At 41.5% G+C, this 17,893-nt stretch overlaps 1 protein-coding gene across 1 annotated transcript; it reads right to left on the reverse strand.

Moving 5' to 3' along the window:
• Positions 1-1,066: 1,066 nt before the first annotated feature.
• Positions 1,067-11,856, reverse strand: LOC132651547 (uncharacterized). The gene is given in 4 exon segments (XM_060376783.1): positions 1,067-2,938; positions 2,941-3,495; positions 5,409-5,500; positions 11,790-11,856. Coding segments are annotated over 4 exon segments (2,586 nt in total).
• Positions 11,857-17,893: the final 6,037 nt, after the last annotated feature.

Below are 17,893 nucleotides of genomic sequence, written 5' to 3' on the forward strand. Positions count from 1 at the left end.
CCGTTTTCCCGAGCTTTGGAAATTCTTCGCTACGTTTACCTTTTGGCAAGGGATACATGTCTGAGTCACTTTTTCGGTTAGAGCAGTGAGGTTTAGTATTCGGTAAGGAGATTGGAGAACAATTTCAGTCAATTTCCTTGTCCCTAAATGAGTCCATTGATGCATTTGCACTATTAGTCTCTTAGCATCTTCCTGTGGCAAAATGATCTTACCTTTGGAGTCAATCCATGCTCCCACATTAGCATCGAATGTCCCTTGTTTTCTCTGTATTTGCTCCAGGTCGTCCTCTGAGTATTTTAGCTGTTCCTTCTCTGGCAATTCAGTAGTTAATATCACTGGAGCAGGACTTCCTCTAGCAGCTGCTTTAGCCTCCTGATCAGCCATGTTATTTCCCTTTGCTGCCTTGGAATTTCCCTTCTGATGTCCCAGGCAGTGAATTATGCTTACCTTGGTGGACAGTAGTAAGGCATTGAGCAAGGCCAAGATTTCATTTTTATTTTTAATTTCTTTACCGGCTGATGTCAATAGGCCTCTCTGCTGGTAGATGGCCCCGTGCACATGGGCCGTAGCAAAGGCATACCTGCTGTCAGTGTAGATGTTTATCTTTTTGTCTTTCCCCAAAGTTAATGCTTGAGTTAAGGCAATTAGTTCTGCTCGTTGAGCAGAGGTGCCTTCAAGCAGCGCTTGAGCCCATATTACCTTGTGTCCATCCACCACCGCTGCTCCCGCTTTTCTTTTTCCATTTTCCAAAAAGCTACTCCCATCTGTGTAATATGTCACCTCTGCATCCGGCAGAGGCTGGTCTTTTAAGTCCTTTTGCCATCCCTGTTCTTCTGCCAACACCTGCAAGCAATCACGCTCTGGGGGCTGAATCTCTGGATCTGGCAACAGGGTGGCAGGGTTTAGCCCCGTTGCTGAGGCAAAAGTAATCCTGTCATTATTCAAAAGCAAAGTTTGGTGATGAGTCATGCGAGCATTCGTGAGCCAGCGATCAGGTGGCTGTCTGACAACACTCTCAAGGGCATGAGGGGCATAAACAGTAAGATCTTGTCCCAAGGTCAGCTTGTCAGCATCCTTTACCAATGCGGCGACTGCTGCTATTATCCGAAGGCCATCCTGCTGCTACTGGATCAAGCTTTTTAGATAGATAAGCTATCGGTCTCTTCCAGGGTCCAATCTTTTGAGTTAACACCCCTTTAGCCATTCCCTGGTTCTCGGCCACATAGAGATGAAAAGGTTTAGTGACATCAGGAAGTCCCAAGGCTGGAGCTGACATTAAAGCCTGTTTAATATTATCAAATGCAGCCTGTTCATCTTCTCCCCAGGAAAAAGAGGCATTGCCCTTTGTAAGGGCATACAGAGGGGCTGCCATTTCAGCGAACCCAGGAATCCATAATCGGCAAAACCCCGCTGTACCAAGAAATTCCCTTAGTTGTTTTGTAGTTCGTGGAGGGGGAATATGAAACACAGTCTCTTTTCTAGCCTCCGATAACCATCGTTTTCCTTCCTTTAGTATATACCCCAGGTAACTGACCTGTTTCCGGCATATCTGGGCCTTCTTTGCTGATGCTCTATAGCCGAGTTCGCCCAATTCTTGTAACAGTTGGCCGGTGGCTTTGAGACAGGTTTTCTGACAATCTGCAGCTAGTAAGATGTCATCCACGTACTGGAGAAGAGTTACCTGAGTATTTGTGGCCCGGAAGTGTGCCAGGTCTCGGTGCAGGGCTTCATCAAATATGGTAGGAGAATTCTTAAATCCTTGGGGAAGTCGAGTCCATGTTAGTTGGCAGGAGACCCCGGAGTCGGGATCTTTCCATTCAAAAGCGAAAATGTCTTGGCTGGCAGGGCTAAGTTGAAGACAAAAGAATGCATCTTTAAGGTCTAGAACAGTATACCAGGCTCTGTCAGAGGGAAGGGAGCTCAGCAGGTTATACGGGTTGGGGACTGTTGGATGTAAGTCCATAACCTGTTTGTTAACTTCCCTCAGGTCTTGCACAGGCCGATAATCGTTGCTCCCAGGCTTCCGGACTGGCAGTAATGGAGTATTCCAAGCAGATTGACACCTTTTCAAAACCCCTACGTCAAGGCGTCGCTGTATATGAGGGCGAATCCCATCATGGGCTTCCTTAGACATTGGATACTGCCGTACTGCAACTGGGGCTGCCTGAGGTTTTAGCTCTATCTGGACTGGCGGTTGCTTTCTCGCTTTCCCTAAGCCAGCTGTTTCAGCCCAGGCCTCAGGGTATTTTTTTACCCACCAGTCAATGTCTTTTTCCCCCTCTTTTAAATTTTCAAATAGCCGGTATTCATCTTCCAAGTGAATTGTAAGCACGTGAATAGGATCCCCTCTTCTATCTGTAACCTGTGGGCCTTCTGGGTTAAAATAGATGTGGGCTCCTATTTTGGTCAGGATATCCTGTCCCAGCAATGGGTATGGGCAGTCAGGCATGACTAAGAACGAGCGGGATACCTGGCCCACTCCAAGGTCCACTGTTCTTCGGGTAGTCCATGTATATTGCTTACATCCAGTGTCCCCTTGAACCCATGATTTTTTTTCTTTCTTAGCCCCTGAGTCTTGCAACAGAACTGAATGCTGAGCGCCAGTATCCACTAGAAAATGGACTGGCTTCCCCTCCGCCTTGAGGGTTACCCTGGGTTCGGGGAGGGGAACCGAACCCAGTCCTCCCTAATCGCTGTCATTGTTTAAGGTCAGGACCCTGGTCCCAGTGGCTCGAGAATTCAGCTGCTTCTTCTTCCTTTTGGGGCAATCCCTCCTCCAGTGTCCCATCTCCTTGCAGAAGGCACACTGGTCCTTAGACAAAGGGCCCTTACGGTTGCCAGGAACTCTCTCCCTTTCAGTATGACTTTCCTGAACTATGGTGGCCAGAATCTTAGTCAATTTTTTATCCTGCCTCTTGTCTCTCTCTCTCTCTCTCTTATCTCCTGTTCTTTCTGTTTCCTTTCTTCTTTTTCTTCTTCTGTTTCTCGACTATAGAAGACTTTCTCTGCTACTTGCACTAAATCCTTCAACGACTTATCCTGCAGACCTTCTAATTTCTGAAGTTTCCTACGAATATCCTTAGCTGACTGATCTATGAAAGATACAGCTTCAGTTGCCCTGTGCTCATCTGAAGCAGGGTCATAGGGAGTAAACCGGCGAAACGCATCCATCAGCCGTTCTAAGTAGGCTGCAGGAGATTCCTCCGGCCCCTGGACCACTTCTCTTACCTTAGTCAAATTGGTGGGTCTTCGAGCAGCCCCACGGAGACCCGCCATTAGAATCTGGCGATAAACCTTCAAGTGCTGCCTACCCTCTGGTGTATTGTAATCCCAATCAGGACGAGAGAGGAGAAACCCGTTATTAATCTCATCTCGGAGAACTGTAGGCCTTCCATCCGCCCCCGGGACATTCTTCCTTGCTTCTAGAAGAACTCGTTCCCTCTCCTCAGTAGTCAAGAGTGTCTGTAAAAGCTGTTGGCAATCATCCCAAGTGGGCTGGTGAGAGAAAAGGACAGATTCAAACAAGTCAGTCAAGGCTTGGGGGTTCTCAGAAAAAGGGGAATTGTGAGCCTTCCAATTGTAGATATCAGCTGTGGAAAAAGGCCAGTACTGAAGGGGGTGTTCCCCGTCCCCATCTGGGAATCCATAGGCTCGCAACGGGAGAGCCACCGAGTCCAGCTGAGTTGCTCTGCGGCTTCATGTTCCAGCTGCTGGGCCCCGTTCATTCTGAGCAGGGTCAGCTGGTGAGTGCAGCGGGACCTCTGGTGGTGTCGGCAGCGCCGATGGTGTCTGTGGCGGCAGCGCTGAGGGACCTGTGAGGGGACCAGGAAAGTTGCATGCTAGCCCCGCCCTAGGCCCCGAGGGAGAACTGACAGCCTCCGGGAGACTGACAGGGGAAACGTTCGGAGGTCTGGCAGGAGAACCGGCCAGGGGCAGGGGTAGGGGCCATGGCTGGCAGATAAGGGGGCAGAAGGTCAAAAAGGAGGAGGTCTGCTTCTGGAGAAGTGAGCACTTTCTTTTTCTCCTCTTCCTTAACGGCACAAACAGTTGTCGACAGAGTCTCTGTGGGGAGAACAAAGGGGCGCACCCAGGGGGGTGGATGGCGAACAATATCCTCCCAGGTTAGGACATAAGGTACCTGATCAGGATGTCCCCCCTCTGCTTGGAGGGCCTTAGCCTTAACAGCAAGAATCGTGTCCTCGTTTAGAAAGACAGATGGGATGTGCATTGAACGTATGACAGGAGTCTACTGAGCGCATCTGAAAGACTCTAACTAGCAGTGTTTTCAAAGCAAAGACTCATCACCAAACCTTTGGCAGAGTACAGGGAATCATAAGAAAGAAGGGGAGTTAGTCTGATGGGGAAAGGATAGGAGCTCCACAAGGACCAAATATATCTGGGCACAGGGTCTTTTCTGAGACTGACATTCAACCAAGGACCATATATGGATATAACCTAGAACCTCCACTCAGATGTAGCCTGTGGTAGCTCAGTAACCAATTGGTTTCCCAAAGTGAGGGGAACAGGGACTATTTCTAACAGGAACTCAATGACTGGCTCTTTGGTCTCCCCACCTCCGAAGGGAGGAGCAGTCCTGTTAGGCCACAGAGGAGGGCTTTGCAGCCAGTCCTGAAGATACCTGATAAAACAGGATCAGATGAATGGGGAGGAGGTCCCCCCTATCAGTGGACATGGAAAGGGGCACGGTGGAGATGAGGGAGGGAGGGAGGGAGGGAGGGAGGGAGGGAGGGAGGGAGGGAGGGAGGGAGGGAGGGAGGGACTGGGAAGGAATGAGGGATCGGGACATGGCTGGGATACAAAGTTAATAAAATGTAACTGATAAAAAGGAAAAAAAAAAAAAAGAATCGTGTCAAGGTGAAAGGTGCCCTCTGGTGGCCATCCAACCTGAAAAGCAGGCCATTCTGAGGAGCAAAAGGCTTGCCACTTCGCTTTTCTAACTTCCACGGAGAGGTTATGTGCCCTATATTTCACTTCTGAGAAATGGTCAAGGGTGAGGGATAAGGGTGTAGTCACCGTCTGTCCCATAATGAAATCTTCCGTCAGAAAAGTCAGAGAGGCAACAAGAACAGAGACAAAAAGAACCAAACAAGCAATCAGACAAGGACGCCCTTTCAGGTGATACCACAGTGACCTAACGGAATGGCTCCCTGGCTGGTCTCTACGAAAATCAGACTCAGATGGGAGGAGGACCGTCTCTGATCCAACCTCCCAACAAAGGGAACCTGGAGCGTCCTCCAGCTTCCTGGCTTTTTGATTATCTGATGCGCCGGTCAATCGAAATAGCCTAATCAGACAACCAAGACGGTTCAGACAGGCGCCTAACCAGAACAAAACAGAACAAAACAGAATCTGCAGAAACCTGAAGTCAAACAAACAAAATGACTAACCTGTTTCAACCTGACCTCCGAACCCGGTCTGGTGAGGGTCGGGGAAGGGCCGCATCGGTTTCCCGGGCAATGCACCACATGCAAAACCTGCACTCCCGGTGCAGGGTCCGTACCGCTCCCTCCCCCAAAGAGACTCACAGACTGCGGTTTGATGCAAAAGCAAGAGGCAGTTTATTCCGATAGCGATGGGGGTCGTCCCTTCAAAGCAGGAGACGATCCTGAGCATACTAAGCACAGAGTTTTTATTCCTAAAAAATCAGGCCTTTACATTGATTAGTCAGCAGAAAAGATAGCAGTAATGCAGGCTGGCAGCTGTAGTGGGGAGCTCACAGCTCCAAGGACAGTCCTCCCCTCTTCTCCCATCTCTAGGTTCTGTAGCGGGCCGCTGCTTACAGCTTCAAGGACAGTCCTCCCCTAAATTGCCTGACTTGTTCTTCTTTCTTCTTAGCTGGCCCTTATTCAAGGTCCAGTTGTTTTTCTTTCTAATTTGGGATGGTCCCATTTCTCAGGGCATGCATGCAGAAAGGGGAGGAAGGGTGGGTTCGGGAGGGGTTGAGGGAGGGACTTATGGGGGGATACAAAATGAATAAAGTGTAATTAATAATAATAATAATAAAAGAAAAAAAAGAAAAAAAGAATATAAAGAAACTAATTCATCATACTTGTTCTCCTTAGTTATACCACACCCTTACTAACATATCTCTCACTACAATAAATATCCTTCATTTAGAGATGTTTATTTAAAAATAAATATTTAATATTCATTATTTTCTGTTATTTATGACATTATAAATATTAATAATAATGTTTTTTTATTTTTTTAATTATACTATAATGACATCATTAACTCCTTTTCTCCCTGTAACCCTTCTCATGCACTTCTTCCTTTCTCACAAATTTTGGGCATCTTTTTCTTTAATTGTTGCTGTTTAATTATGTGTATCTATGCATGTAGTTATGTATGTATAGTATGTGTATATATGCAGTGTACATATATAATATATGTTTCAAAATATATAAATATAATCTTCTCAACAACAACAACAACAAAAAAAACCACAAGCAAATCATGAAATTTTCAGGCAAATGGGTGGAACTGTAAAGGTTTATCCTGAGTGAGGTAATCCAGAAGACACACATGGTAAAAGAAAGTTAAATAAATAAATAAATGTTAAAAATAAACATTCAACTAATTTATTGTCTGTAATTCTCTTCGCTTTTGGGGAACTTCTATACTTTATCATGCCATCTTAAAGCGAATGTTTTTTGTTTATTTCTTCTAACAAGTTTAGTGTGTCTGGTTTTATATTGAGGTCTTTGATCCACTTCTACTTTAGTTTTGTGCAGGGTGATAAGTATGAATCTATTTGCATTTTTCTACATGTAGACATTCAGTTAGACCAGCACCATTTGTTGAAGATGCAATCTTTATTCCATTGTATGGTTTTGGCATCTTTGTCAAAGATCAGGTGTCCATAAGTGTGTGTGTTTATTTCTGGGTCTTCTGTTCGGTACCATTGACTACCTTTCTGTTTCTATGCCAGTACCATGCAGTTTTTATTACTGTTGCTCTGTAGTACAGCTTGAGATCAGGGATGGAGATACCTCCAGAAGATCTTTTATTGTAGAGTATTGTTTTAGCAATTCTGGGTTTCTTGTTATTCCATATGAAGGTGAGATTTTTTCTTTCCAAGTCTGTAAGGAATTCTGTTTATATTTGGTAATTTGTTGGGAATTGCATTGAATCTGTAGATTGCTTTTGGTAAGATGGCAATTATTACTATGTTAATTGTGCCAAGCCATGAGCATGGGAGAACTTTCCAACTTCTGATATCTTCTTTTAATTCTTTTTTCAAAAACTTGAAATTTTCGACATACAAGTTTTTGACTTGCTTGGTTAGGGTCACACCAAGGTACTTTATGTCATTTGTGGCTATTGTGAAGGGTGTTGTTTCCCTAATTTCTTTCTCAGGCCTTCTTTGTTTTGTATGCAGGAGGGCTACTGATTTTTTTTTTTAATTAATTTTGTATCCAGCCACATTAATGAAGGGTTTTATCACCTGTAGGAGTTCCCTGGTAGAATTTTTTGCATCAGTCAGGTATACTATCATATCATAGGCAAATGGTGAAACTTTGACTTCTTCCTTTCCAATTTATATCCCCTAGTTCTCCTTTAATTGTCTTATTCCTCCAGGAAGGACTTCAATAACTATGTTGAAGAGATATGAAGAGAGTGGGCAGCCTCAACTTGTCCCTGACTTCAGTGGGATTGCTTTAAATTTCTCTCTGTTTAGTCTGATGTTGGCTGTAGGCTTGTTTCATATTGCCTTTACCATGTTTAGGTATGTGCCTTGTATCCCTGATCTCTCCAATAGTTTAAACATGAATGGATGCTGGATTTTGACAAATGTTTTTTCAGCATCTAAGGAGATTATCATGTGATCTTTCTTTTTTAAGTTTGTTTATATAGTGGATTACATTGTTAGATTTCTGTATATTGAATCACACTTGCAGTCCTGGGATGAAGCCTACTTAGTCATAGTGGATTATATCTTTGGTGTGTTATTGGATTTGGTTTGCAAGTATTTTGTTGAGTATGTTTGCATAAATATTTATAAGAGAATCTGGCCTGACATTCTCTTTTTTTTGTTGGGTCTTTGTGAGGTATAGGTACCAAGGTGACTGTGGCTTCATAGAATGAGTTTGGTAATGTTCCTTCTGTTTCTATTTTGTGGAAAAGATTGAAGAGAACTGGATTTACCTCTTCTTAGAAGGTCTGGAAGAATTCTGTGCTGAAACCATCTGACCCTGGGCTTTTTTTTTTTTTTTTATGACTGGAGAATTTTGATGACTGCTTCTGTTTCCTTAGGGGATATAGGACTATTTAATTGATTTAGCTTGTCTTGATTCAGCTTTGGTAAGTGGAATCAATCAAGAAAATTGTCCATTTCATTTAGATTTTCAAGTTTTGTGGCATATAGACTTTTGAAGTAAGTCCTAACGATTGTTTAGATTTTCTCACTGTCTGTTGTCATGTCCCCCTTTTCATTTCTGATTTTGTTAATTTGGATAGTGTCTCTCTGCATTTTAGCTAGTTTTGCTAAGAGGTTGTCTATCTTGTTGATTTTCTCAGAGAACCACTGCTTGGTTTCATCAGTTCTTTGAATTGTTTTATTTATTTCTAATTGATTGATTTCAGACATGCGTTTGATTATTTCCAGCCATTTACTCCTTTCTGGTGTGTCTGTTCCTTTTTTCTCTCCAGTTTTTAGGTGAGCCATTCATTGCTTGAACAAGATGTTTAGAATTTCTTCTTGAAGTCACTTAGTGCTCTGAACTTTCCTTTTAGCACTACTTTCATTGTGTCCCATAAGTTTGGATATGGTGTGTCTTCATTTTCATTAAATTCTAGGAAGACTTTAATTTCTTTCTTTATTTCTTCTCAGATCCAGCTTTCATTTAGTAGCAAGTTGTTCAGTTTCCATGTGTGTGTAGGCTTTTTGCTGTTTCTGTTGCTGTTGAGGTCCAGCTTTATCCCATGGTGATCAGATAGGATACAAGGCATTATTTCAATCTTCTTGTATCTGTTGAGGCTTACTTAATGACCAACAATATGGTCTATTTTGCAAAAGGTTCCATGAGGTCCTGAGAAGAAGGAAAATTCTTTAGTGATTGGGTGTAAGGTTCTGTAAATATCTGTTAGGTCCATTTGATTCATGACCTCTGTTAGAGACATTGTTTCTTTGTTTAATTTCTATTTTGTTGATCTGTTCTTTGTTGAGAGTGGAGTGTTGAAGTCTCTCAGTATTATTGTGTGGGGATCTACATATGGCTTAAGTTTTATCAATGTTTCTTTTACAAATGTGGGTGCCTTTGTATTTGGGGCATAGATATTCAGGATTGTGATGTCTTCTTGTTGGATTTTTCCCTTTATGAGTATGAAGTGTCCTTCTCTATCTCTTTTGATTAATTTTGGATGAAAATCTATTTTATTAGACATTAGAAATGCTACTCTTGCCTGCTTCTTGGGTCCATTTGCTTGGAAAACTGACTTCCAGCCCTTTCCCCTCAGGTTATGTCTATTTTAGTGACTTAGGTGTGTTTCTTGTATGCAACAGATTGTTGGGTCTTGTTTTCACATCTATTCTGTTAGTCTGTGTCTTTTTAGGGAAGAATTGAGTCCACTGATGTTGAGAGAGATTAATGACCAGTGGCTGTTAAATCCTTTGATTTTATTGTTGGCTATGGTAGTATGTTTGTGTCCTTGGCTACTTTTTGTTTTGCTGTAGTGAAATTATTTCCTGTGTTTACCTGACTGTAAGTTAGTTTTCATGGTTTGTAATTTTCCTTCTAGTATCTTCTGTAATGCTGGATTTGTGTGTGGGTATTGTTGAATTTGTTTTGTCACTCAATATCTTCATTTCTATGTCTATGATGACTGATTGTTTTGCTGGATATAGTAGCCTAGGATGAAGTGTGTGTTCTCTTAGGTTCTGCATGATACCTGTCCCAGCCTTTCTGGCTTTCATTGTCACTGTTGAGAAGTCAGGTGTGATTCTGATGGGTTTGCCATTTTATGTTACTTACCCTTTTTCCCTTGCAGCTTTTAGTATTTTTTTTCTTTGTTCTGTATACTTATTGTTTCGATTATTATGTGCCAGGAGGATTTTCTTTTCTGGTATAATTTATTATGTGTTCTGTAGGCCTTTTGTACACTCCTATAGGCCTCTCCTTCAAGTTGGGGAAATTTTCTTCCATGATTTTGATAAAAATATCTTCTGGGCCTTGGAAGAGGGAATCTTCTTTTTCCTCTATTCCTATTATTTTTATTTTTTATTTTTTATTTTTTGTCTTTTCATGTTGTCATGGATTTCTTGGACAGTCTGTGTCAAGAATTTTTTTTAGATTTAACATATGCTTTTATGGATATATCGATTACTTCCATTTTATCTTCCATACCTGAGAATGTTTCTTCCGTCTCTTGTAGTCTATTGGTTATGCTTACCTCTGTTTTTCTTGTTTTTTTCCTTAAGTTCGTTCTCTCCACAATTTCCTACATTTGTGTTTTCTTTTTAATTTTTCAAATTCTATCTTCAGACAAAGAGCCATTTGTTTTATTTCCTTTACCTGTCTGACTGTTTTGTTTTTTTTTTTTCCAGTTTTTCCTTTAATTCCTTCAGCTGGTTGTTTGAACAATCCTCTGTTTGTTTTATTTGTTTCAGTGATTTAAGTATTTCCTATCTAAAGCCACAAACTGTTTGGCTGCAACTTCCTGTATTTCTTTATGGATGGCCATAATCTGTTTGTCTTTATCTTCCTCTATTTATTTTCAGATGGCCATGATCTGTTTGACTTTATCTTCCTCTAGTTCTTTACATTTTTAATCTTTTTTCCCTTTATTATTCTCTTCATAAGCATAGATGTAAGGTCATCTTCTTGAATTTCATTTATGCTGGAGTGTCCATGGCTGCTTGTTCCTGGATAACTGGGTTCTGGAGATGCCCTATTGTTCTGTCTTTTGTTGGTTGAGCTTTTATGCTGACTTTTACCAACTGGCCTATCTTAGGTGTTGGTTGTTAGCTTCTGGAGTTTCCTGGAATCCTGTGGTGGGGAGAATCTCCTTGGCAGGAAAATGATTTTTCCTGAAAGAGGCCTCTTCAGTTTTTTGGGTGTGGTCCCTGAATGGCTGGTGTTTTTCAGGAATTGCCATAGCTCACCTCAGGTGTACAGACCTGAGTGGTAATTGTTGTTTTTGTTAGTAAAGAGTTCTCTCCTCTCCTGCAGAGGAGTACTGGAAACAGCATCCCTACTTCTGTGTTTCTTGCTGTAAATTTAGTGAGCTGCTGCTGGTTGTGTGTGTGTGTGTGGGGGGGTGTCAGCTGAGTACTCTCTGCTGGGACCTGCTGTTTCCCTCCATGTGGGGATTCCTTCCAGCAGGGAAACACAGTCTCTGTTTCCCTGGGGCTCACAGTTCTGTCTGTGATGGAGAGTTGGGCACTCAGCATGTCTTTGGGCTGGCTGCTGGAGCACTGCTCAGAGCTGTGCTCCTGCCAGTCTGCGGGACCTTTTCCAAGGATAGACTGGGTAACTTGAGGTCAGTCCTGCTTCCTTCCTTCCCTGTGGGGTTTTCTTAAGACAGGGTCTCCCAGTTTCTAGTGTTTTGGTGACCACAAATCAGTCTGGGAAGGTGCACAGGAAACGCAGGAGTGTGGGTCTAGTCTGGGGACCAAGTGTCTGCTAGAACTGGGATCTCTTCGGGGTTCTGGCTGGATGACCTGAGAGTGGACCTGACAGATTCCCACACTGTGGAGTTTCCTCTCTCCTGGGAAATATAATCACTGGTGTTTTAGGGCCCATAGTTCAGTCTATTGGTCACTTTACCGACATTGCTGTATTGCTCCTCAGACACAGTATCCTCCTGGCACCCCCATCTTGAATTCTCCCCCATCTTGGATTCTCCCCATTTTGATTTTTAGGTATAAATAACATTGTCTTCTCAAAATGTATTCACTATCATTATGTGACATGAAACATAGACAGAAATGCATAATAATATGTTTGTTAGGGTGCTATGAGCAAAAGGATGTCAAATAAAATGTAAATCATGAATAAAAGCCTTTAGTTTCATTTATTTATTTATGTATGTATTTATTACACTTTATTCACTTTGTATGCTCTCATAAGCCTGCCCTACCTTCTCTCCTAATTCTACTTTCCTTCCCCTTCTTTACACATAACCCTCCCCAAGTCCACTGATAGGGGAGGACCCCCTTGCCTTCCTTATGATCTTAGTCTATCAGATCTCTCCAGGAGTGGCTACACTGTCATCTTCTGTGGCCTGGTAAGGCTGCTCCCCCCTCAAGGGGCAGTGATCAAAGAGCAGGCCAATCAGTTTATGTCAGAGGCAGTCCCTCTTCCCATTATTATGCAACGCACTTGGATATTAAACTGCCATGGGCTACATCTGTGCAGGGGTTATAGGATTTCTCCATGCATGATACTTGGTTGGAGGATGAGTCTCTGGAAAGAACACTGTGTTCAAATTTTCTGGTTCCATTGCTGTCCTTCTGGAGTTCCTGTCCTCTCCAGATCTTACGATTTCTGTCTTCTTACATAAGATTCCATGCACTTGGCTCAACAGTTGGCCATAGTTCTCAGCATCTGCTTTGATAGTCTGAAAGGCAGAGCCTTTCAGAGTCCCTCTGTGGCAGGTTCCTAATTTGTTTCCAGTTTCATTCTTCTGATGTCCATCCTCTTTTCCTTTCAGGATGGGGATTGAGCATTTTAGTCAGGGCACTCCCTCTTGATTAGTTTCTTTAAATGTAAAGATTTTAGTAGGTTTATCCTATATTATATGTCTATATGAGTGAGTATATACCATGTGTGTCCTTCTCTTCTGGGACAGCTCACTCAGGATGATCCTTTCCAGTTCCCACCATTTACCTGCAAATTTCATTATTTCCTTATTTTTCATTGCTGAGTAATATTCCATGGTGTAGATGTACCACGATTTCTGCCTCCATTCTTCAGTTGAGGGGTGTCTGGGTTGTTTGCAGCTTCTGGCTATTACAAATAAAGCTGCTATAAACATGGTTGAGCATATGTCCTTCTTGTATACTTGAGCCTCTTTGGGATATGTGCCTAGGAATGGTATGGCTAGATCTTGAGGAAGAGCTATTCCCATTTGTCAGAGAAAATGCCTGATTGATCTCCAGAGTTGTACAATTTTACATTCCCACCAGTGTGGAGGAGAGTTCCCGTTTCTCCACAACCTCTCCACAATGTGTCATCACTTGAGTTATTGATCTTGGCCATTATGAGAGGTGTAAGGTGAAATCTCATGGCCATTTTGATTTGCATTTCCCTGATGGCTACTGAGGTTGAGAATTTCTTTAACTGTTTCATTGCCATGCGATATTCCTCTACAGAGAATTCTCTGTTTAGCTCTGTTCCCCATTTTTTAATTCCATTACTTGGTTTGTTGCTTTTCAGCTTCTTTATTTCTTTATATATACTGAAAATTAGCCCTCTGTCAGATAAAGGGTTACTTTATATTCTTTGCCAATCTGAAGGTATTTGTTTTGTTTTGATGATAGTGTCCTTTGCTTTAAGGAAGCTTTTCAGTTTCATGATGTCCCATTTATTGATTGTTGCTCTTAGAGCCTGTGCTGTTGGTGTTCTGTTCAGGAAGCTATCTCCTGTGCCAATGAGCTCAAGGCTCTTCCCCATTTTTTCTTCTAACCGATTTAATGTGTCTGGTTTTATGTTGACATCTTTGATCCACTTAGACTTTAGTTTTGTGCATGGTGATAACTATGGTTCTATTTACATTTTTCTACATGTAGACATCCAGGTAAACCAGCACCATTTGTTGAAGATGCCATCTTTTTTCCACTGTATGATTTTGGCATCTTTGTCAAAGATCAGGTGTCCATAAGTGTGTGGGTTTATTTCTGGGTCTTCTGTTCGGTTCCATTGATCCACCATTCTGTTTCTATGCCAGTACCATGCAATTTTTTATTACTGCTGCTCTATAGTACAGCTTAAGATCAGGGATGGAGATATCTCCAGAAGGTATTTTATTGTAGAAGATTGTTTTAGCAATTCTGGGTATCTTTTTTTTAATATAAAAAATAAAAATTTAATAAAAAATTACAATAGGACATATGTTAAATTTAGATCATAGCAGACTGCTGGTGGCTCTCAATTCCAGGCAGTTTCCATAGATTTTATTTAATTTTCTCATATTTTGAAATATATGAAAAATAACTTTTGATTTTCTTCTTGTTCTTCTTTTTTTACCTGTGAATTTTATTTTATTTTTTTAAATTTTTATTAATTACACTTTATTCATTTTGTATCCTACCCATAGGCCCCTCCCTCCTCCCCTCCTGTTCCCACCCTCCCTCCTCTTTCTGCATGCATGCCACTCCCCAAGTCCACTGATAGGGGAGGTCTTCCTCCCATTCTTTCTGATCTTAGACTATCAGTTCTCATCAGAAGTGGCTGCGTTGTCATCTTCTATGGCCTGGTAAGGCTGCTCCCCCCTCGGGGAGGGTGATCAAAGAGCAGGCCAATCAGATTATGTCAGAGGCAGTCCCTATTCCCATTACTATATAACCCACTTGGACACTGAACTGCCATGGGCTACATCTATGCAGGGGTTCTAGGTTATCTCCATGAATAGTCGTTGGTTGGAGTATGAGTCTCTGGGAAGTTCCCTGTGTTCAAATTTTCTTGTTCTCTTGCTCTCTTTGTGGAGACCCTGTCCTCTCCAGCTCTTACTATTTCCCAGTTCTTACATAAAATTCCATTCACTCTGCCCAACAGTTGGCCATCAGGCTCAGCATCTGCTTTGATATTCTGTAGGGCAGAGGCTTTCAGAGGCCCTCTGTGGTAGGTTCCTAGTTTGTTGCCTGTTTCATTCTTCTGGCTTTCAGTTGTCCTCTGTAGAAGGTTCCTAGATTGTTTCCTGTTTTCTTCTTCTTCTGATGTCCATCCTCTTTGCCTTTCAGGATGGGGATTGAGCTTTTCAGTTAGGGTCCTCTCTCTTGCTTAGTTTCTTTAGATGCACAAATTTTAGTGGGTTTGTCCTATGTTGTATGAAAATATGAGTGAGTATATACCATGTGTGTCTTATTGCTTCTGGGACAACTCACTCAGGATGATCTTTTCCAGGTCCCACCATTTACCTGCAAATTTCATGATTTCCTTATTTTTCATTGCTGAGTAATATTCCATTGTATAGATGTACCACAATTTCTGCATCAGTTCTTCAGTTGAGGGGCATCTGGGTTGTTTACATCTTCTGGCTATTACAAATAAAGCTGCTACACACATGGTTGAGCAAATGTCCTTTTTGTGTACTTGAGCCTCTTTTGGATATATTCCCAGGAGTGGTATGGCTGAATCTTGAGGAAGCGCTATTTCTAGTTGTCTGAGGAAGCGCCAGATTGATTTCCAGAGTGGTTGTACAAGTTTACATTCCCACCAGCAGTAGAGAAGGGTTCCCCTTTCTCCACAACCTCTCCAGCATGTGTTGTCACTTGAGTTTTTGATCTTGGCCATTCTGATGGGTGTAAGGTGAAATCTCAGGGTTGTTTTGATTTGCATTTCTCTAATGGCTAATGAGGTTGAACATTTCTTTAAGTGCTTCTCTGCCATTCGATATTCCTCTACAGAGAATTCTCTGTTTAGCTCTGTTCCCCATTTTTTAAGTGGATTACTTCGTTTGCTGCTTTTCAGCTTCTTTAGTTCTTTATATATACTGGATGTGAGTCCTCTGTCAGATAAAGGGTTGGTGAAGATTCTTTCCCAATCTGTAGGCAGTTGCTTTGTTTTGATGACTGTGTCCTTTGCTTTACAGAAGCTTTTCAGTTTCATGAGTTCCCATTTATTGATTGTTACTCTTAGAGCCTGTGCTGTTGTGTTCTGTTCAGAAAGTTTTCTCCTGTACCAATGAGTTCTAGGGTATTCCCCACTTTTTTTTTCTAGCTGATTTAATGTGTCTGGTTTTATGTTGAGGTCTTTGATTCACTTGGACTTCAGTTTTGTGCAGGGTGATAAGTATGGATCTATTTTCATTTTTCTACATGTAGACATCCAGTTGGACCAGCACCATTTGTTGAAGATGCTATCTTTTGTCCATTGTATGGTTTTGGCGTCTTTGTCAAAGATCAGGTGTCCATAAGTGTTTGAGTTTATATCTGGGTCCTCTGTTCGGTTCCATTGATCCACCCTTCTGTTTCTATGCCAGTACCATGCAGTTTTTAAAACTGTTGGACTATAGTACACCTTAAGGTCAGGGATGGAGATACCTCCAGAAGATCTTTTATTGTAGAGGTTTGTTTTAGCAATTCTGGGTTTCTTGTTATTCCATATGAAGTTGAGAATTTTTCTTTCCAGGTCTGTAAAGAATTGTTTCGGTAATTTGATGGGAACTGCATTGAATCTGTAGATTGCTTTTGGTAAGATGGCCATTTTTACTATGTTAATCCTGCCAAGCCATGAGCATGGGAGATCTTTCCATGTTCTTGAAGCTTCTTCTAATTCTTTCTTCAGAGACTTGAATTTTTTTTTCATATAAGCCTTTGAATTTCTTGGATAGTTACACCAAGTAATTTTATGTCACTTGTGGCTATTTTGCAGGATGTTGTTACACTAATTTCTTTCTCAGTGTTTATGTGTTTTGTATACAAGAGGGCTACTGATTTATTTGAGTTAATTTTGTAACCAGCCACTTTGCTGAAGGTGTTTATCACCTGTAGAATTTCCCTGGTAGAATTGTTGGGGTCACTCAGGTATACTATCATATCTTCTGCAAATAGTGATAATTTGACATTTCTTTCCAATTTTTATCCCCTTGATCTCCTTCAAGTCTTTTATTGCTCTAGCAAGGACTTCCAGAACTGTGTTGAAGACATATGGAGAGATTGGACAGCCTTCGGGTATGTTGTACCTTCATTTTCATTGAATTCTAGGAAGACTTTAATTTCTGTCTTTATTTCTTTCCTGACCCTGCTGTCATTTAGTAGCAAGTTGTTCAGTTTCCATGTGTATGTAGGCTATTTGCTATTTCTGTTGTTGTTGAGGTCCTGCATTATCTCACAGCGATCAGATAGCGTACAAGGGATTATTTCAATCTTCTTGTATCTGTTGAGTCTTGTTTTGTGACCAACTGTATGGATTACTTTGGAGACGGTTCCATGAGGTGCTGAGAAGAAGATAAATTCTTTTGTGTTTGGGTGTAAAGTTCTGTAAATGTCTGTCAGGTCCATTTGATTCATTACCTCTGTTAGAGACATTGTTTATTTGTTTAATTTCTGTTTTGTTGACCTGTCCTTTGTTGAGAGTGGAGTGTTGAACTCTCCCACTGTTAATGTGTGGGGATCTATGTGTGGTTAAATTTTATCAATGTTTCTTTTACAAATGTGAGTGCCCTTGTATTTGGGGCATAGATGTTCAGAATTTTGATGTCTTCCTGGTGGAATTTTCCCTTGATGAGTATGATGTGTCCTTCCCCATCTCTTTTTATTAAATGTGGTTGAAAGTCTATTTTATCAGATATTAGAATGGCTACTCCTGCTTGCTTCTGGGGTCCAATTGCTTGGAAAACTATATTCCACCCCTTTACCCTCAAGGTAATGTCTATTTTTGTGACTTACGTGTGTTTCTTGTATGCAACAGATTGTTGGGTCTTGTTTTTGCATCCATTCTGTTAGTCTGTGTCTTTTTATTGGAAAATTGAGTCCATTGATGTTGAGAGAGATTAATGACCAGTTGCTGTTAGATCATTTGATTTTGATGGTGGCTGTGGTACTAATTTTGTGTGCTTGGCTTTTTGTTTTACTGTAGTGAGGTTAATTATTTCCTGTGTTTTCTTGAAAGTACCTAGTTTTCTTGGGTTGTATTTTTCTTTCTAGTCTCTTCTGTAATGCTGGATTAGTGTGTTGGTGTTTTTGAAAATTGTTTTTGTCATTGAATAT

Source organism: Meriones unguiculatus (genome assembly GCF_030254825.1).
Source record: "Meriones unguiculatus strain TT.TT164.6M chromosome X unlocalized genomic scaffold, Bangor_MerUng_6.1 ChrX_unordered_Scaffold_31, whole genome shotgun sequence".
Classification (NCBI taxonomy): domain Eukaryota; kingdom Metazoa; phylum Chordata; class Mammalia; order Rodentia; family Muridae; genus Meriones; species Meriones unguiculatus.